The following is a 19125-nucleotide window of genomic DNA, read 5'->3' on the forward strand; positions in this document are numbered from 1 at the left end:
AGCGGCGCGGAACGTGACGCTGTGGAGCGCGCGGCGGAAGTGGATCGAGGGGAAAGGTGAGCGAGGAGCACCCCGCGGAGACCACGCTGTGAGTAGCTCTGGGTGGCGGCGGGGGGAGAGGGACTGTGACGTCCCAGGGCGAACCCCGAAGTTGCAGGTCCTCCGCGGGTGAGCCCCGAAGCCTCTTTCTTCTCAGTCGGAATTGTTCGTCCTGGGCGTCGGGGAAAGGCAGCGGATCTCTTTATATCCCCTTTTTTAACTGGTCTTGATTCCCACTCAGAGCCTGGTGGCTGTAGGGGAGGGAAAGTAGCGCAGGGAGAATCCTAGAACTGTGGAGTTGGTAGGAACCCCGAGGGTCATCTCTTCCAACCCCCTGCAATGGAGGAATCTCAGCTAAAGTATCCATGGCAGGTGGTCATCCAAACTCTGCTTGAAAATCCCCAAGGAAGGAGAGCCCACCACTTTAGGAGGGAGTCTGTTCCACTGCCAAACAGCTCTTACTGTCAGAAAGTTCTTCCTGATGTTTAGTTGGAATATCCTTTCATCGATCCACTTGTCCGATGAAAGAGAAAACAAGCTTGCTCCATGTGGCAGGCCTTTAACTGTTTGAAGGTGGCTATCATATCTCCTCTCAGTCTCATCAGGCAGAGGTGATGGGGTCACCTGCAGACTAGCCCTGAACTTTTTAGCCCTGTTGGTTTCAGCGAGTTTTACTTGAAAGTGTGTTTAAAAGTATGTACAGTACTGCAGTTTGAGTCTGATAAGCACCTATGCAAAGGATTGCAGGAGAAGTAGGGTTTGGCTTGCAGTGGGGTTCAACATGCTAGAGGTTTTTTAAATTCTTAAGTGAAACAGTGACAGCTGTGTTGTGCTTCTCTTTTCCTTTAACCTGTGGTAAATGGATCAAAATAATAGAGTGAGTTGTGTGTTACCCTTGTAAAACCAGAAGTGTATCCGTTTGAGGAGAAGCCACTTCAAAGCAGGCTCAGTGGCTTGCAGTTGGAATTTTAAACTTCTAAGCCTTTGAGCTTCTTAAGCCCTTTGAGCACTGTTCAGTATGTGCCTGTATTTATCTTAATATTTTAATTTGCTTTACAGTTTATACAGTGGTACCTCTGGTTACGTACTTAATTCTGAAGCAAAGTTCTTAACCCGAGGTACTATTTCTGGGTTAGCGGAGTCTGTAACCTGAAGCATATGTAACCTGAAGTGTATGTAACCCAAGGTACCACTGTACTTTGCTTTTCAAATTGTCAAGGCAGGCAGATAATACTTTCTCCAGCGGGAGTGTCCCATGAGTGGAGTTCCGCTCATGGGAACTCTGGATCCAACTCCTATTCTAACAACAACAACAACAACAACAACAACAAAACAACAACAACATCAATGAAAACAGAGTCCACAAACTGAACAAAACAGCATTGAAGGTGGTTTGCTTCCTATCCTTGGTCTGAATGTTCTCTCCTTAATTGATTTCATCTTAAAAACCCTTTCGATGACAAAATATACATTCCTAGTGTTAAACACCTGTTATTTTACAGAAAAGTTAAAACTGAAAAGACCCATGGTAGACCAGGACCTTTCCTAAATTTCTGAATATGGAGGAAGTGCCAGTTATAAAGAGACTATATGTTGGTGGACTTGGCCATACAATTTCTGAAACTGAACTGCAGGAAAGATTTGGCAAGTTTGGAAATGTGACAGAGACAGAAATTGTGACCCGGAAAGATGAAAAAGGTAATATGTTTAAACTCTTTAAAGTTTAAATTCTTTAAAGTCACAATTGATCTGCAATAAAAACCCTTATGCTGCAGTTTTTTAATTGTGCCTTTTTGGAGTAAACATAGTCTCATTCTTCAACAGGGAACCCTACAAAGACATTTGCCTATATCAACATCACCCTTTCAGAAAAAGAACTTAAAAAATGTAAGTACATGACCTATAGGTATATTTTTTGGCAGTGCAATGTTCTGTGTTTTAAGTATTTGCCAGATGCCAGAAGCAAAACTGGCTTATGGCACTGAAATCTGTGGCGAGCAGAAGTGTTGACATTCACAGCTATTTTAACTCTAACTTCTCTGTTCGCCTTTAATCAATGTGTTTTGCTTAGTCTTTTGGCAAACCACTTGTAAAAATGCAAGTACTTATGTGTATCCTTGTAATACTGGTAAACTCTACTATCATCCCACAGATTAGAGTGCTTTGAAACAAACCTTTGAATAAAAACAATTACACATCTTAGTCATAGATACCTATCCTTTGTGGCATTTGTCTAGCCTTCTTATCCTAGTTGCACTGAATTCCTTACTGATGTGTTCTCTTTCTATTAGTATCAGTCGCCAAGCATTCAAGTTTTTTCTCTGTCACCTGACTCTTCTAGAACTTCTCCAACCTTGACTATCAAGCTATCCTTCCATTCTTTCCCATCATTCAGGCCCAATAACCTTGCCAGTGTGGCTGGATAGTGCTTCAACCTAGGTTCCTCAGTTCCCATATTGACCTTGTCTCTACTAGACCAGCCTGGATCCCTCCTGATGTTGATGGACTCCAACTTCTACCAGCCCTAGCCAGTACAGGCAGTGGTCAGGGTTGATGGGAGTTGTGGTCCAACACATTTGGAGGGCTCCACGTTGGGGGAGGCTGCACTAAAGCACATTGGCTCTTGCATGTTTCCTTGATCCATGGTACTTGAGATAAGTTCCGCCCTGGGCTCCTTTGGGAGGAAGGGTGGGATAGAAATAAAATAATGAAACAAATACTTTAAAACGAAGGTAGTGGGCCTTTGGCCCTCTAGATACTGATGGACCACACAATTGCTATCATCCCTATTGTTCAGGGTGGGTGGAGCTGATGTAAGTTGTAGTCCACCAATGCCTGGTTCCCCACCCCTGCTTTAGAAGTTGTTGAAGAGACTTGCTTAGCATACTGGATGAGTTAATAATTCTGTTTCTATTTCTTTTCATAAAGGTGTATCTGCTTTAAATAAGACAAAATGGAAAGGTGGGACGCTACAAATAGAACTGGCCAAAGAGAGCTTTTTGCACAGGTAATATTTAGTATTTTACAAACAGCTTTCAGTGAAAATGTTGGATGAGGCATCAAATGATTTTCAGTAATCCTCCACTATATAAGTGAACCTTACTCTCACAACAGAAATGAATAATGCATTGAATATATATTGTTTTTCTTAGTGGATGCTGATTAATTGGTATTGGGGATGCACTGTAATGTAGACTGTGATCTTTCATTTGTGTGGAGGGAGGAATTTGCATGAACTGAAACTAGCAGGGCGTTTACAGTGTCTGTAAGTAGAAGCAACCATCTTGAAAGTTTACAAGATCTGTGTTCTCTTTTCTCTTAATCTGGAAAACTGTAATTGTATGCTACCATTCAGGGAAGCTTTTAATGTATTTTAGTGTTTTTTGGTTTCTGTGGAAGCCCCCCAGAGTGGCTGGGGAAACCCAGCCAGATGGGCGGGGTACAAATAATAAATTATTATTATTATTATTATTATTATTATTATTACCATGTAGACTGGCACGAGAGCGTCAAGAGGCAAGTATAAAGAAGGAAAAGCCAGGCAAAAATGGCATGACAGATGTCTTGGAATCTATGAAGAAATCTGGATTTACAGATTTTCACATGAAAGCAGTACCAGGAACAGAAGTGCCAGATCACAAGGTATGGTGAATTCAATGGCAGACATAAAACTTGAATGCCTAGCTAGGGATAACCAATATGGTGCCCTCCAGATGTGCATGGACTACAACATCTGGAGCTGCTTACCATTTTATTTAAATGCTGCTTTGTAATTGTATTAATTGTATTAATTGTAATTGTATTAATTAATTGTATTAATTCCCCCCCCCCCCAAAATAATGGTGTGTTTTCTGTTTCTTGAATAGGACTGGGTTGTTGGCAAATTTGGCAGAGTTTTACCAATCCTCCATCTTAAAGGTCAACACAGAAGCAAGATATCCTTTCCTAAAGGCTGGGTAGATCTTAAAGGGCCTTCTCGGTAGTGGCGCCCGCCCTGTGGAACGCCCTCCCATCAGATGTGAAGGAAATAAGCAGCTATCCTATTTTTAAAAGACATCTGAAGGCAGCCCTGTTTAGGGAAGTTTTTAATATTTAATGCTGTATTGTTTTTAACACTTGATTGGGAGCCGCCCAGAGTGGCTGGGGAAACTCAGCCAGATGGGCGGGGTATAAATAATAAATTATTATAATTATTATAAATGGAGGCAGGATATCATTACCCGGTTATTAACACTGTCTACAATGTGATAATCCAATTGTGCCATGTATCTTCTTGCCTAGAGTAAAAGAAGCCAAACAAGAACAATCCATTGAAATATTTAATCCATAGTAATGGTAATGAATAGTTTTAAGAATGTGACAAACAGTTTTTGTAAACATTTTCTGAACTAAGTTGGACAACATGTAGCATAGGTGCACGCTTTCTGATATGTTTGTTCCCAGGCATTCTTAAATCATAGTGACACATTAATAAGAATTTTCTTTCCTGCCAGATAGTGTTGCAAACCTATCTATAATTAGTGCAAGAGAGTGATTTGTTTTTCCTTAATTCAGGCAATTACACCATAAAATATGACCCCTCCAAATATTGTCACAATCTTAAAAAACTGGATCAAGACCTTACTGAGATGGTTCCTATTTCCAAGCTCACGTGGCATTTGGAGGAAGGCGACGACAGCATGAGCAAGAAACGGCAAGGGCACTTTCCTGCATATGAGCCACCTAAAAAGAAAATGAGAGTGCAGGATGGGGACAGTGTGAGCCGGACAGAATTGCATTCATATGGTCAGTTGTCATCAAAAACAACAAGCATGGCCGCAGGCAAACTAGTTCGAAGCTGCACACCCAAGACCAAAAAGCAAAGTAAAGAGCACTCAGCCCATCAGAAGCTTGGAACTGCTTCAGCACCTTGCAGGAATAGAAACCGTCTGTCTGAAAGTGATATTGATTCTGAAGAAGAAATTCGATCCATAATAGAAAGGGAGAGAAAAGTGCATCAAGATAATCCTGATACTGAACAGGAAGAGAATATGGAAGTTGTCAGAGAGGATTTCAAGCTGAAATATCGCAGTCATTGGTCCTTACAGGAAGCACAAGATGCCAAGCAAGCGCCCACTGGGTGTAATGGAGTGCTGAGGACCACTGACAATCAGTCTGGTTATGATTCGGCTGACACTGATGAAATTATAGCTGTGACTAGAACACCAAATAATGAGAAGAAGGAAGCTCCAAAGGAATCTAAGTCAGTCACGCAAGGAAAGGATGACAAGCCTAAGATGCATGCTTCAAATTCCAGGTCTTCTGTCTCAAGCGGTTTAATATTGGATAAACCGAAAAGCGTGGGGAGAGTAAAGCCTAAGAAAGCATCCGATTCAAAGGCTGCTGCTCAACAGAACAGCCTCAGTAATAAGTGCAAGGCTGGGGACAGTGAAAGTTCCGATTCATATCTTGACACAAGTGAGCCTGAAGGGGATGAAGATTACGAAACCATGATGCAGGGTTGTTACCGGCTAGATCTTACATTAGAAGAATTAGAAAGATTAGCCAGTGAAAATACCCAAACTATAGATAAAGATACTGCAAGTAACCAAAATGACACTCCGTGTAAAAGTACTGAATTTCCAGTTAACAGTACCGGCAATATTGCAAAGAAATCCAAAGAGATCACCACCCGGAAAAAAGGCATTTCTCCTGAAGAGATAATTTCTGCCATTTTAGAAGGAGGAAGTTCTGATGAAGAGAATCCGAAGAGAAAGAAGTTGAATTTGAAAGTTCCGCCTTTCAGAGGAATAGGGTCATTAAGTCGAGAGCTGACTAAGGGTGAGTTGGGCACACAGGACAGTCAAGAAAACCAGACTTCTTCCGGCCTTGTTGATCTGGAAGCTCCCAAAAGTGTTTCTCAGCGCTCCGGCTCTGCAAGCAAAAAACTTAACTGCAAATCGTTAAAAGAAAATAGCACGGACTCTCTCAGGGGAGCTTGTATTCTAAAATCAGGGGAAGATTCTGACTGCAGTAAACTCAGTGCAAAAAGTAGCGAGGTGGAAAGCAGTGGTGTGAGTGTTCTGTCTGAAAGAAAGAACTCAAAAAATCTGAAATCTCTTTTCAAGGAAACAAAGATAGAGACGAGCATTAAAGGTTCCAGTTTTGCACACTGTAAGAACATGAGAAGTGAAGAGCCCGTCCTGGATTCTGCCAAAGCTACAAGCACGTCTGATAAAAAGGAAAAACAGCTGCAGGATAATGAAAAAAGGTTGACTGCTCTACAGGAGAGGCAAAAAGAACGAGAACTGCAGAAGAAACTTATTCAGGGAGCGTTAACCAGTCTGGTAGTTTTTATATTTATATTTTTATTATGATGGGAGAAATTATGATATTATTGGGGTGGAACTTGGGAAGCGGGGTAGTGGTTGAAAAAATGATTCCTGCAAGTGGTCATAAAACCTTGAATTTCACAATTTAATAATTATGCCTTAGAAAAACATAAAGAAATAATCATATTGGTAAATAATAATATGAAACAACATCTGCCATTACTAGGGAGCTGCCACTGAAAAAATTACATCAATGGTATTTAACACCGAGAAAGTTATCCATGATAAACCGTAATCTTTCCCCTATATGTTGGAGAAGCTGTGGCATGGTCAGTAGGTATAAGTGTTTTGGAAACTGATATGCCAGGAGGTCAGTGAGATCACTGATTAATTAGATACAGCCATCTCTGACTTGTTAATGATTTTGGATTGAAATTTAGATCATATTCATATAGAGCTGTTAAGTCATTTACTCATCTGTGTGAGCAGTGGTAGTTCGAAACTGGAAGACACTGCAGATTGTATACTTGGTATACAAGTACTTGGTAGTGTGCTCTTTCAGAGAAATTAACACAAAAAATAAGGGCAATCAGTGGACAGAAAATAAAGGACCCATTTGAGAAAATACAGAAAGTGTAAAGGATAATTCCTTCCTCCCCCCTTGTAAATACTGTACACACACTCTCAATTGTGAACCTTTAGATATATTTATTCATTTTGAAACCTAGTAAAGAAAAACCCTGCAGAGAAAACCCTGTAAAGAAAAATATATATGAGAAAGGAAGTACCATATTGGCCTGAATATAAGCCTTACTTTTTTTCCAAATTCCAACCATGAAAAGTTAAAGTGTGGCTTAAATTCACGACCTTACAAATTAGGCTTTTATGATGTCGCTGCCAATTTGCAAGCTTGAGACTGTTCATTTGCCATTTACGGGTATGAGTGCCTGTAGAACTGTAGCAATTGAATAGCGATTTGCGATTTTAGCCATTGTATGGTAACTTTTGCGGGCTTGCAAGATCAAAGGTTTAAATTGGCTTGGAGTTCTAATTCTACCAACTGCAGCGATTTTAAGGGAGCGACTTATATTCAGGTATTGTCTCACCACCACCACCCCTTGAATTTTAAAGGTGAGGCTTATTTGCGGGTGCAGCTTATATTTGGGCCAATACGGTATTCAGATTATCAGTATGTATAGTTGTTGAGCTGTCTTAAGCTTGTTAACTTACACACTGCATCTTTTTTGTTTGTTTTATTTTTAATTTTTATCTTCAGAAAAGTTTAATAATATATTTATTCCTCTATTAAATGTCACTGTGTTAGATTCTCTTGGAGGTCTAGGTGGATATCTAATCTGATAGCTCAACTGTCCGTGTTCCCAGGTGGTTCAACAGTGCTCACATTTTGCACCTCAGTACCACTTCAGATTAAGTCCAGAGTCACCAGGCCCTGCAGAGGACCTTAAGGTCCATGAATGATCATAGTTTAGAGGTCCCGGGCCCTGAGGAAGTCAGACTATCCTCCACCACCTTTTCAGTGATGTCTCTGACCTGGTGGAAAGCTGTGTCCCAGGAGACTAGGGCCCTGCAGGATTTAACCTTCTATCGGGCCTGTAAGACAGAGCTATTCCGCCTGGCCTTTAATTTGAATTCCGCCTGATCTTTTATTTCCCTTCTCTTCCCTCCCGCTCCCCTTTTATGAAGATTACCCGCTCTGAGACCCCACAGCTAATTCTCCCCTGGCCTCCTCGCTGGCCCAAGTAGTACTAATTCAGCCAGCTAGCCCTGGTGACTATCTAATGCTTATTGGATGGATTTCCCCCAAATTGATTTTTTATTGTTGCTCATGTTTTTATACTGTATTTTATGCTGCTTCTATGTTGTATTACAATTAAGTGTTTTAAATTTGTTGTTAGCCACCCTGAGCCCGGTTTTCTGAACCGGGAAGGGTGGGGTATAAATAAATAAAAATTATTATTATTATTATTATTATTATTATTATTATTACCACTACTCTGGTTGGCTCCATGTCCAACTGCTCTAGATATGTGCAAGTTTTTGTTTTGTTCCCCTGTTGAATATTTTGTGTACTGCTAATGTTTCATCTTCATAATTATTCACTCTCTGGTTTTGTAGGAAACTCAGTCAGCAAATAAACAGAAGCACATAGTATTTGATTCAGAGGATGAAGCTGAAAATAAAGATGAAGTACAAGAGAGCATGCCAGGAGGGTCTTCAGGACAGCTGCTGGGAAAAGTGAGAGGACTACAAAATTCAGCTGTATTCATAGCGATAGCTATAAAATTCTAAACATGCATTTTGCATGGCCGACTGGAGAGAAAAATAAGCATACACATGTCTGGGTTTTTGTTTTTGTTTTAGAAAAATGAATGCTTCCACTACTTTCACCCCCGTCCCAGACAAAATTTATTGAATTTTTCTGAGATACACATCTAGAGCAACAACAATAAATTCTTAAGGATGATTAATGAGTACAGGTAACCTAGATACTGGACCCAAATAAACAGACATGGTAAAATGTCTGACACTTTCCACTGTCCTGAGTAGGAATAGGCAAATTTTCTACAGCTCGCCCTGGAATAACTCAAATTACAGGAGTTTTTCAGGGGGGAAATCAGAAGAACATCAGTAAGTTTTCTGAATCTTGGCTTGGAAGCAGAGGCTTTCTACCTGACTCTTTTAATGTAATAGAGTGGCCTCCATTCATTTGAATTGGAATGGGTAAAGGGTGGCAAGGGGCAAAATCTGAGTTGGGGAAGGCACACAATGGCTTATTTGCCATTGTAGTTTCTTCCCACTCAGCCCTGGATAAACTAGTGGAACACTTGCTAAAGCTTCAGGAATTGTTTTTAAAATTAACTGATTAAGATCCTGTATTTGCCCAAGGAATTTGCTACTAAAACCTCTGGAAAGTTGTTTGAGAGCAGTGATGATGAATCGGAAACAACAGATGAAGAAGATGACCGATTCAAAATCAAACCTCAGTTTGAGGGTAAAGCTGGAGAGAAGGTTAGTAAATCTACTTACCGGTAATACATTTTTCTTTCAGCTTCCTCATAGATTCCTATAACTGAACTTTATCCTAAGCATTTTCTGAAACAGTTCCAAAACGCAAATGTTTACAGAGGGCTTCCAATCAGCCCTTTATAGGTATAAATATTGTTCTTTTCATGACTTTTTATCCTAAGAAATAGCAATATTTTCCTGACATTCTAATATGTCTCTGACAATAAATGGTATTTCTGCCCCTTCATGTCTGCTAATCTGCCTCATCTCTGCTGTAACAGGATGCTTATAAATGCTTCGTTTAGCTTGCACATAACACTAAGCCCAAACTTTTGGCTTAGCACGGGCAAGCAAACAGTACGGTGCATTCTTAGAAAATCATTCCACTTCGTTCTTCTTCTGGTTCTGCTGCTGAGAGATAAGCTATGGTTTGGTTTAGTGTTGCATGCAAACTCAGGCTTGCTTCAAATCTTAAGCTGATTTGTTCTTGCTTTACCACTGGTGGGGGTTTTGGGGGGGAGACAAACCACAAGCCCTGTTTTGGTTGTAACACTAAGCCAAATGGCAGCTTAGTTCCCCATAGCGCAGCAGTAGTAGGTAAGAGGGAGAAGTGAAGAAACCACAGTTTTAAAAAACATGCACCAGAGTACTTGCTTATTCATGCTAAGTCATAATATGGCTTAGTGTTAATACCAGCTAGTCGTGTCTGTGTGTGTGTGTGTGTGTGTGTGTGTACACACAGAATAACAGTCATTATAACCACATAGCAATTATTGAAGGTAGAATGAACATCTGCTGTAAACCAGGAAGAAGGAATACCAACTTTCTGTTTGCTGTTGTTTCAGCTTATGCATTTACAGTCACGATTTGGAACAGATGAAAGATTTCGTATGGATGCTCGCTTCCTTGAAAGTGACAGTGAACAAGAAGGTTAGGTGCTTTCCTATTGATTGCTCTAGAGAAAACTTCATTAAAACAATTTTATATGCTGTAACCTTGTTATATTTATTGTTCCTTTTTTACTACTGCTCACCTTAAATGCTTTAAAAGGCAATTAACAAATACTGTGTCTGTGGCCATAGTGATATGGAAAAAGGGAAAAGGGATATACTACAATTGTATAGGAATAGTCTTCACTGCCACCTGCAATCCTTTGGAAACTTGCCATGTGTGACAGAATATCAATAGATCTACATCTACACATTTGGAAGAGGCAAGGCAATTTTTTAAGGCTATCATAAGATCATGGATTGCCATGATGTAACAACAGTCTCTTGAGGCTGGGCAATAACATTGGTTTGTCAGTGATTTGTTAATTCAGACAGCTAGGTTAAACTGGATTGCATGGCAGTTTCACACCATTTAATATCACGCTATTTGGCAGCCCACTGCATAGGTTCGGATGTTGAAAACAAACAAACCATGGTTTGGTGTGATGTTTCAATTCAACCAATATCATTTAGTGGTGCTGGTAATTAAGGCTCCTTTAATTGTTGTTACTTTTTCCCCACTTAGATGAATCAAAAGTGGAAATAGATGAAGAGGAGGAGCTCACTTTAGAAAAAAAGAGAAATCTTGACATCTTGAAAAATCTTCTGAATATTGGTGGAGAACTTTCGAAACCTCGCAAGCAGACAGCAAATGCCAAGAAATTCAAGTATGGGTATTTCTTTTATCAGATGAACTAAGGCTTGTTCTACACATACAGGAGAATGAAGTGTTGGGATGTACTACACCTTTTCACATTGCTGATGGTTCTCCCACATTAATAACTCCCTGAATGCAGAGGGCTATCACAGCAGACCAAAGCCTGAGTAGAACCTTTCAGCCTAAGATGGTTTTCTGTTTGTAGGAAGCTTTCTGTATAAGGAAGCGAAGTGAAAACACCTGTTTTCCCTGCTTAGAATAGAACTACTGCTTTCTGCTGCTAAAGAGTGGCTTTTTTCTTCCTATGGAATGTGATTTTATCATTAACTCACTAAAATAACACAAATTTCTCCTATTTGTTAATGTTTTGTAGCCATCTTTGAGGTTGGTTATTATTAAATAATTTTATCATTTGTTATATAAAATAAAAAGTCTTGAAGTGACTAAGCAAGATAAAATGCTACACATAAAAGCAATTTAAAACAAAAAATTGAAACAATGAATACAAAATGTATAAAATGCTCATCCAGCAACAAATTAACAAGTCTTACCCACCTCACTAAAGGATGATCATAGAAGGCAATTAACTCAAGGCCTGAGTATGTCTTCTCCTGGCATCTAAAGGCTGACAATCTCATGCCTTTTTAAGTGATACAATTTTCTGTGTACCATTATGCATTACAGAAATAGAAGAATAGCAGAAGTTCACAGTCATTGTAAGAGCTTCTAAATAGCTGTATCTAAGAATACTACTACTTTTATGAAGGTTAAAAGTTCATATCATGTTTGTTTCAGGAATACAGGCTAAAAGTCTGCTTGTATTCCACTTGGTTGTAAACTGGTGCCAAATCCTTTTGGATTGGAGCAATCAAATCAAGAATTGGGGTTGAAGGGAAATAGAAGGAGAGTGATCAGAAGCAAGTTAGGAAGGGGGCAGGAAGAAGGAATGTTGGGAGTCAAAGGAATAAGAAAATGAGGGAGGTCAGAAATACAGGAACAAATAACAGAAGGAAACAATGAAAAGTGAAAACAAGCCCCAAGTGTACAAAGAAGTCAGCAAAAGAAAAGGTGGAACTCACACAAGCACACCTGTACCTTTTCCTCTCACACTAGATATTTTTGGAGAATATCCACAGCTCTGTGGGCACTTGCTCTAGGAGAGAGAGAACCTGCAGATAGACAGGCCTTTGATACACCAGACTGAGGCCTTGGAATTCTTTACATAGTCAAAGTCCATTTTGGCATCTTCAGCCAAAATTGCATCACAAATTATAGCATGAAAAATCTCCTGAGGTGACATTGCGGGGAAGATAAATAAGTCAGCATCAAACCATTACAGCCTTGTGTTTAGCCTTCGACTGGTCTTCAAAAAACAGCTAAATGATGGTCTGATGTTAGCAAGAGGATTCCTCTCCCCCCCCCCGCCCTGTATAGGATCATAGATTTATGTGCATGTACTTTTAGAAAAGAGAGGAGACGTACTTTAGTCCTAAGTGAATGCCCCAAGTATATTATGCAGAACTCTCAAGCAATGCATGTAAGAGCATATTTTGGCATATATCCAATTCATCTCTGCTAGAACTGCCATAGATCGTTGTACAGTAAAACAAGCAAGATCTAGTTTTAGCAACAAAAACGTTTATAAATAAATATTTTCATAGAATGGAATCTTGGCGCCATTGGAGGAATTTTAAACTTTGCTCATGACATCTTGATTTACTTAGTCATTTTCTTTTATAGAGATATGAACACCCTGCGCTATGACCCTACAAGGGAGGACCATGCTGTATTTGAAAGGAAGCCAGAAAACACTGAGAAAGAAAGGTAATTTATTCCACCAACTGCTTATTGCTAGGAATCTGTTTGTCTTTCACTTAGCACGTAAGGCTTTCCTTCTCAACACTTTCCTGGTGTGACACTTTAAATCCTATGCTATAGGAACCTCATGAGCTTTGTGCTCTTTGCTTTATTATATGAGTAACTGGAACAGGAGAAAAGGACTCGCCTAACTTTACAGAAGGCGCAGGATAGACTAGCTGTGATTTCAGAGCTGTTGCTTCCTAGTGAACTAGGCCTTACAGAAACATCAGGCTCCTGTTTTAGATCTTAGAGAGCGACAGTGATATATATAAAAAACCAAGACTGGCCAGCCATCAAATGCTGAAATGAAGCAATGTGGTGCTTCTAAAGATGGGGCATGACTTATGTCAAGTCCCTTGCTCATATGAAAACACAGCCAAAGTTAGTGAAGCAATAGTACCAGGCTGAGGGCTTTTGCACACTGAACGTTCCAAAGTAAATGGGTTGAGAAAAATGCTACATTCCTATTTACCCCGCCGTAGGCTCTGTGTATTATTAATCTGTAAAATATGAGAAACTAAAATGCACTCACACTTAATTCCTACAGTAAAGCTAAAAGGAAGAAGCAGAAGGAGGAAGCTCAGAAACTGCCCGAGGTGTCTAAAGAAATATTTTATGATGTCACTGTGGATCTGAAAGAGATACTTGGATCTACAAAGTGTGATGAGAAAACAGAACAAATACCTTGGGATAAACATGAGGATGTGGGAGAAGCAACTCCAGCTGAGGCAGAGACATTAGGATTCAGCACTGGAACCGACAGAGAAGAGGAAACCAGTGGTTTCAAATTTTCCTTTTTTGGTGCTGAAGAGGAGAGGCCGCCAATGAAAGAAGGTACCAATGCCTGTTCTAAGGCTGCAACGTCAGCATGCAAGCAGAGTGTTACTTAGCTCATTTTCATGGCCTCATAACTTTTGAGAGCTGACAACCATGGAGCACTTCATCCAAGGCAGGCATCCCCAAACTCAGCCCTCCAGCTGTTTTGGGACTACAATTCCCATCATACTTGACCACTGGTCCTGTTAGCTAGGGATGATGGGAGTTGTAGTCCCAAAACAGCTGGAGGGCCGAGTTTGGGGATGCCTGATCCAAGGCTTCCGTTTCTGGCGGCTTAGGGATTTGAGCTCATTCCAAACACTGTGGCTCATCTTTTTGATGGGGATGAATCATTAGGAGCTTATTACACCAGTATTGCAGCATCTGCTTGAGCTACCTGTTTCTTTCTAGGCATAATGCAAGGAGCTAGTGACTACCTTAGCCCTTAGCTGTCTGAGCATAGCATAGCCAAGAAACTGTACTCATTCCTGTGTTCCATTGTGGGTCATTCCACGCCAAATTGCCTGGTGCCATGTGCTCTCACAACTCAGATTTTCTTAAAAAATAATAATAATATGTGTAGATACCTATGAGATAACCTCAAATTAATTTTTAAAGATTTTTTTGGTCCAAAATTGGATTGTTGGGTACCCTTAACCTGTGGGGTGATACCCTGTAAGTCCACTAAAATACATCCGTAGAGAGTAAGATAGCTTCTGCGTGCCCACAATCCCATATGTGTATTTGCAACTCTCGTGTTGGTCAGCATTCTGAGCATGATTCCCCTGCATATTGCAGGGAAAGGGTGGGATAGCTTGGGAATGATTTCTTTCAGGTGGGAGTTTCCATGTTGGACTGCTTTCTTCATAAGCTGCCACCCTCTATTCTTTCTTGTGTCTATTTTGCAGAACCCTATGTAATTGAAACAATAAAGGCTTCCAGGGTCGCATGGCAAGAGGATCCACGTTTTCAGGACAGTAGTTCGGAAGATGATGAAACCGAAGAAGTTGAAAGAGAAGATGTCGAAGAAATGTAGGTGGTCCTTACAAATGATATTTATTGAGAATCCGTAAAGCAGTTGGCTATATAGGCCCCAAATATCAGACATTCCCCAGACCACTCACAGCCAAGCTTCTCAACCCCTGTCTAAACTGTGGTGGTTTGCCCCTTCCATCACATCCCTTTGTGCCATATACAGGCCCTTCTTGAAACATCTCAATGTTCAGGAAAGGAGGGCAGGGCAAGCTTTAAAAATGTTGCATGTTGCTTTTAAGAATGTATACTTGTCCCTCAAGTTGAATGTACTATTCATGTGTTCCTTTTGGGGACTAATAATGTTCTTGTTCATTTTTTAGGTCTCCAGCTCTGCCACAGACTAATATTAGATTTTTCTTCTTCTCCCGCGATGATGATAGATTAAAAGGTAGGTACAAAGGAAAAGGAAAACAGACTGGTAACAAATACATGCTTAGCTGTCAGGTTTTTCCCCCATAGACCCTTTACTGAACCAAATAAAGAACAGGAAACAAGAAACTTCATGGTTGGCATGCAGACCTATTTTCCACAGCCTTGAGGTCTATTTAACAATCTGAAGTTCCCGAGGACTCATATTTTGTCTTTAACTTGGAATTGGTGCCCGTTGTGTCAGGTAGGTGTTCAAGTGTTAGGCCATAAATCTCAAGATGGTCTGAGACCCTCCTTTGGGTTGTCACTTGCAGACCCAAAGAGTTTCTCTTTCCCTGTTTTCTGTTCATTAAGGTTCATATTTATTATGATGTCATCTTCCTTTCTGCTGCCCATATTTTGAACTTTATTTCAAGATAAAGCGTCATGTTATTGTGTATGAACAGGAAAAAGGGGCGGGGGGCAGAATTGGGGGTTCAGCAGCAGGTGCACCCTTAATACAGTCAACTGAGGAGGAGATGCAACTCAAGTTTTTAATATATATTTTTAATTTATTTCAGTGGAGCAGCCTGTGAGCCTTTACCTTACACTGTGAATGGTCAGGCTTTGAGAATTAGACTCATTGTGCTCACAATGGCAAATATGAGGAGGGACCAGCCCTCCTCCCATATTTGAAGTTGTAGAAGTGAGCAGGGATGCCTGCCACTTCAGAATTGGGAGGGAGGCCAGAAGTGATTTGGTAGAACCTGCAGGAGCATCATAGACACACCAGGCCAAACCAGCACCCCTTGCCAAAGGCAACCTTTCTTACAATGGAACAAGAAAGGCTGGCAGGTGGGGCATGCTTAGATGGCACTGGGCCCAGTAGTAGCCAAGCTAGCACACTCCCATCTCTGCCAGTCTTTCCCCTGGGAAAGGCTGAGGGTGGGTTTGACACCATTGACGGAAGGGAGCCAGTGCCTTTCCCTCAGGAACAGCCAGCAAGAGAGTGTAGCGACCACTGTCTGAACTCATGCATGGCCCCTTCAAACAGCTGCTCTTGGAAAAGGCTTGCCTTAGATGCTACTGTGGGAAGGTGCTCAGAGAAGGCCTGGAAGAAAAGGAGGAGCTATTGGAGGCTGGGGTAGGGTGCAGGGGTGGTGAAGAGCATTTAGGGCAGCTGGATAGTTCAGTAACCAGCAAAACTACTGTAAAATTATAGACCTCTAAAAACATAGATTGTTCTGTCATGCTTTCCATGCATACGGTTTTTCCTTGTTCTAAACTTCTGATTTTTTTAAAGCTGCTTTTCACATTCCTGTCAAAGAACATTAGAATATATGTTAGTTGGCAGTGAAAGTTAGCTTGATTAGCACTGAACTCATAAGATGTGATTTTAAAACAATATGCTTTAGCTGGGGCAGGAGTTGCCATTCCCCCCTCCCCATGATGGTGTTAGAATCATAGAATCATAGAGTTGGAAGAGACCACAAGGGCCATCGAGTCCAACCCCCTGCCAAGCAGGAAACAAGCTAGCACACTCCCATCTCTGCCAGTCTTTCCCCTGGGAAAGGCTGAGGGTGGGTTTGACACCATTGACGGAAGGGAGCCAGTGCCTTTCCCTCAGGAACAGCCAGCAAGAGAGTGTAGCGACCACTGTCTGAACTCATGCATGGCCCCTTCAAACAGCTGCTCTTGGAAAAGGCTTGCGTTAGATGCTACTGTGTTAGATTGCGATCTCTCCTCCATGGTGTTTTTAGTATGTTTTGTTGCTGACAACATGGTTTTTAAAGAACAAGCGCAGTTTGGGGAACGCCATATGGCTGAGAACAGCATGTGATTTTCTCAGGCTGTGGACAGCACAGATAACCTTTTGTCCTTTACAAGTATGTAATTCATGCTTAACGTAGCAGGCAGTGGAGTGGGAGGGGAAAAATAGGCCACAGCAGCATGTGAGGTAGTAAACACTATCATGGCTTCAGCTATCAAAGCCATCAAGCATTTCATCTCAAACAGGAGTTGGGATCACTGTCTCACAGTGATAATTTCCTCCCTTCGTACGCCTGCTGAATGCAAGATAATTTAAAAGAAAATACTAGAGTTCTTCTTTGTGCCTTTTGTAGAGGGTCCAAAGCTGTTCTGTAAACCTTCTAACCTTGATGAAGACAGAGATGATTGGGAAAGTCGGCGCCAGACATTACTTGAGGTATGTTGACTGAAGAGATTATTGGTCTGATTTAGAGATACTTGTGGAAATAACAAGACTCCTGGACCCATTTTTGTAAAGTTATTTTCACAAGCTTGGTCATGCAGTTCACGTTAACTGTACTCAACTAAAATATGCAGTTGAACTATGACCAATTCATTCAGGGGCAGGAAACCTGTCCCTGTTGTTGGTGGCAAACACCTATCAGTCCCAAACAACATAACTAATGGGCAGGGATTATGGGAGTTGTAGTGTGCTAATACTTGGAGGGCTGTAGGTTTCCCAGCCATGGCCTAGTTCATTGTCCAGTATATCTGTACTATATTCATGGTTATTATAATTAAAAGGGATGGTGGGTTCAATCTAATGATTTGTGCAAGCAGAGAAGGAAGTTCCTCTCCCTCTCCTCTCCCTCACCCCAAAATGTGCTACAGATATTTGGGGGAACCCATGGAGAAGATTTGAGAGGGCGGCAGTGCAGGGGCAAGGAAGGGGAGGAAAGGGAGGGGAAGTCCAATTGCACAAGAAGGGCAGGGCTTCAGACAAAGATTGAGAGCTAGTGGAAAGGGTTTCAGGGGCAAACAAGGTCCCCTAGGCTCCAGATCCAGCTTGCCAGGTCCTTGGCCACTGCTGCACCAATATACATCTGTCAGAATAATCACGGTCACAAAACCCTTCTAGAACCCCTCATTACAATGGATCCAGAAAGCTATCTTAGTGGAGCTTAAACAGGCGTGCTGAATAGCTGTGGTGGATGCCTATCCTAATTTAACCAGGGACAGAATAAACTTGCATAATTCCTACTAATACTTTACAAACAGTTGTCTCTCCCTGTCTGTTATGGAGCAGGCTAGCTGGTGAAACTGACAATATTTAAAATGTTAACTTAGAATAACGAACTCGAAATATTTTCAGGATTGTCGGAAGAAACATAAAGATGCAAGAAGAAAAGTTAAAGCAAAACACTGAATACAGTGGCCCTGTGAAACAACAGTGATGCAGAAAACACTGGGTGTTCAAAACGGGGATAATGGAAGACGTCTCAAGAAATGCTTCTGCGAGTTATTTGAAAATTGGTGCTAAACACAAAGTGCCGTGAAATCTGGGCCTTGCACAGGTTGGACATCTTTATGAAAAGTAGGTTTCTGGTTTGAGAAGAGCCATAAGCTGTAGGCAGATCTCCTTTGATTTGCCTGCATTCATTTACTTTACCTGGTTGCAATAATACATTAAAGTAATCTAGAATAAAATGTCAACTGAACTACAAGGGTGGAGTCCATCCAGATCTACTATGCCTACCACCATTCTTTTGGATGTAAGTCTCTATGCCACAGATATTTGGAAGCAGAGGTTTTTATTATATCATGCATAGCAGAGGGTTGGACTAGATGACCCTCGGGGTCCCTTCCAACTCTACAATTCTATGTACACCAGAAAGTAACATTTGGGAGCAGTTAGATGTCAGGGTAAATTGATACACCTTTCTAAAACATGTAAGTGTAAGAAACTGGCTAATGAGCAAATGCACAAAGGTCTTAAACCTCTGCAATGTTAGATATTACATTTAAAGTGCAAGTGCAATTAAAGTGGTGGAGAAGAATAGGACAAAGGTATTCAGTTCAAATTGTACTGGAGCATGTGCTGTTTTCTGATGTGTTCAACATGCATCAGAGCAGGACATGTGACAAAAAACAACCTACAATTCCATTACTTTACAGGGAGTGAGCCCCCCCCCCCCAAGCTTGGTGTGACTTCCTTGGGATAAAGTTAAACATATTTAGGATTGGCCTTCTATATTGCAGTCCAAAACTATTTAAACATGAGCATTTTCATTGA

General features: G+C 41.0%; 1 protein-coding gene across 1 annotated transcript; it reads left to right on the forward strand.

The window, feature by feature from the left end:
- Positions 1–70: 70 nt before the first annotated feature.
- On the forward strand, positions 71–19029 carry NOL8 (nucleolar protein 8). Its single transcript, XM_082211894.1, has 17 exons — positions 71–168; positions 1542–1737; positions 1864–1926; positions 2968–3046; positions 3534–3681; positions 3906–3974; positions 4602–6365; positions 8487–8606; positions 9258–9380; positions 10223–10307; positions 10893–11034; positions 12765–12848; positions 13432–13718; positions 14609–14732; positions 15056–15123; positions 17207–17289; positions 18205–19029. The coding sequence occupies exons 2-17, from the start codon at positions 1599–1601 to the stop codon at positions 18256–18258; spliced, it is 3432 nt and encodes a 1143-aa protein (XP_082068020.1). The 5' UTR covers positions 71–168; positions 1542–1598; the 3' UTR covers positions 18259–19029.
- The last annotated feature ends 96 nt before the right edge of the window (positions 19030–19125 follow it).

The sequence above is a fragment of the Podarcis vaucheri genome (assembly GCF_965113315.1).
Source record: "Podarcis vaucheri genome assembly, chromosome: 2".
Taxonomy (NCBI): domain Eukaryota; kingdom Metazoa; phylum Chordata; class Lepidosauria; order Squamata; family Lacertidae; genus Podarcis; species Podarcis vaucheri.

What these genes read in the sequence shown, in the direction of transcription:
- NOL8 (XM_082211894.1), top strand. Translation starts at nt 1,599, where the DNA reads ATGGAGGAAGTGCCAGTTATAAAGAGACTATATGTTGGTGGACTTGGC. An exon ending in GACCCGGAAAGATGAAAAAG is followed by an intron (nt 1,738 to 1,863) that starts GTAATATGTTTA and finishes ATTCTTCAACAG; the next exon opens with GGAACCCTACAAAGACATTT. An exon ending in GAGGCCGCCAATGAAAGAAG is followed by an intron (nt 13,719 to 14,608) that starts GTACCAATGCCT and finishes TCTATTTTGCAG; the next exon opens with AACCCTATGTAATTGAAACA.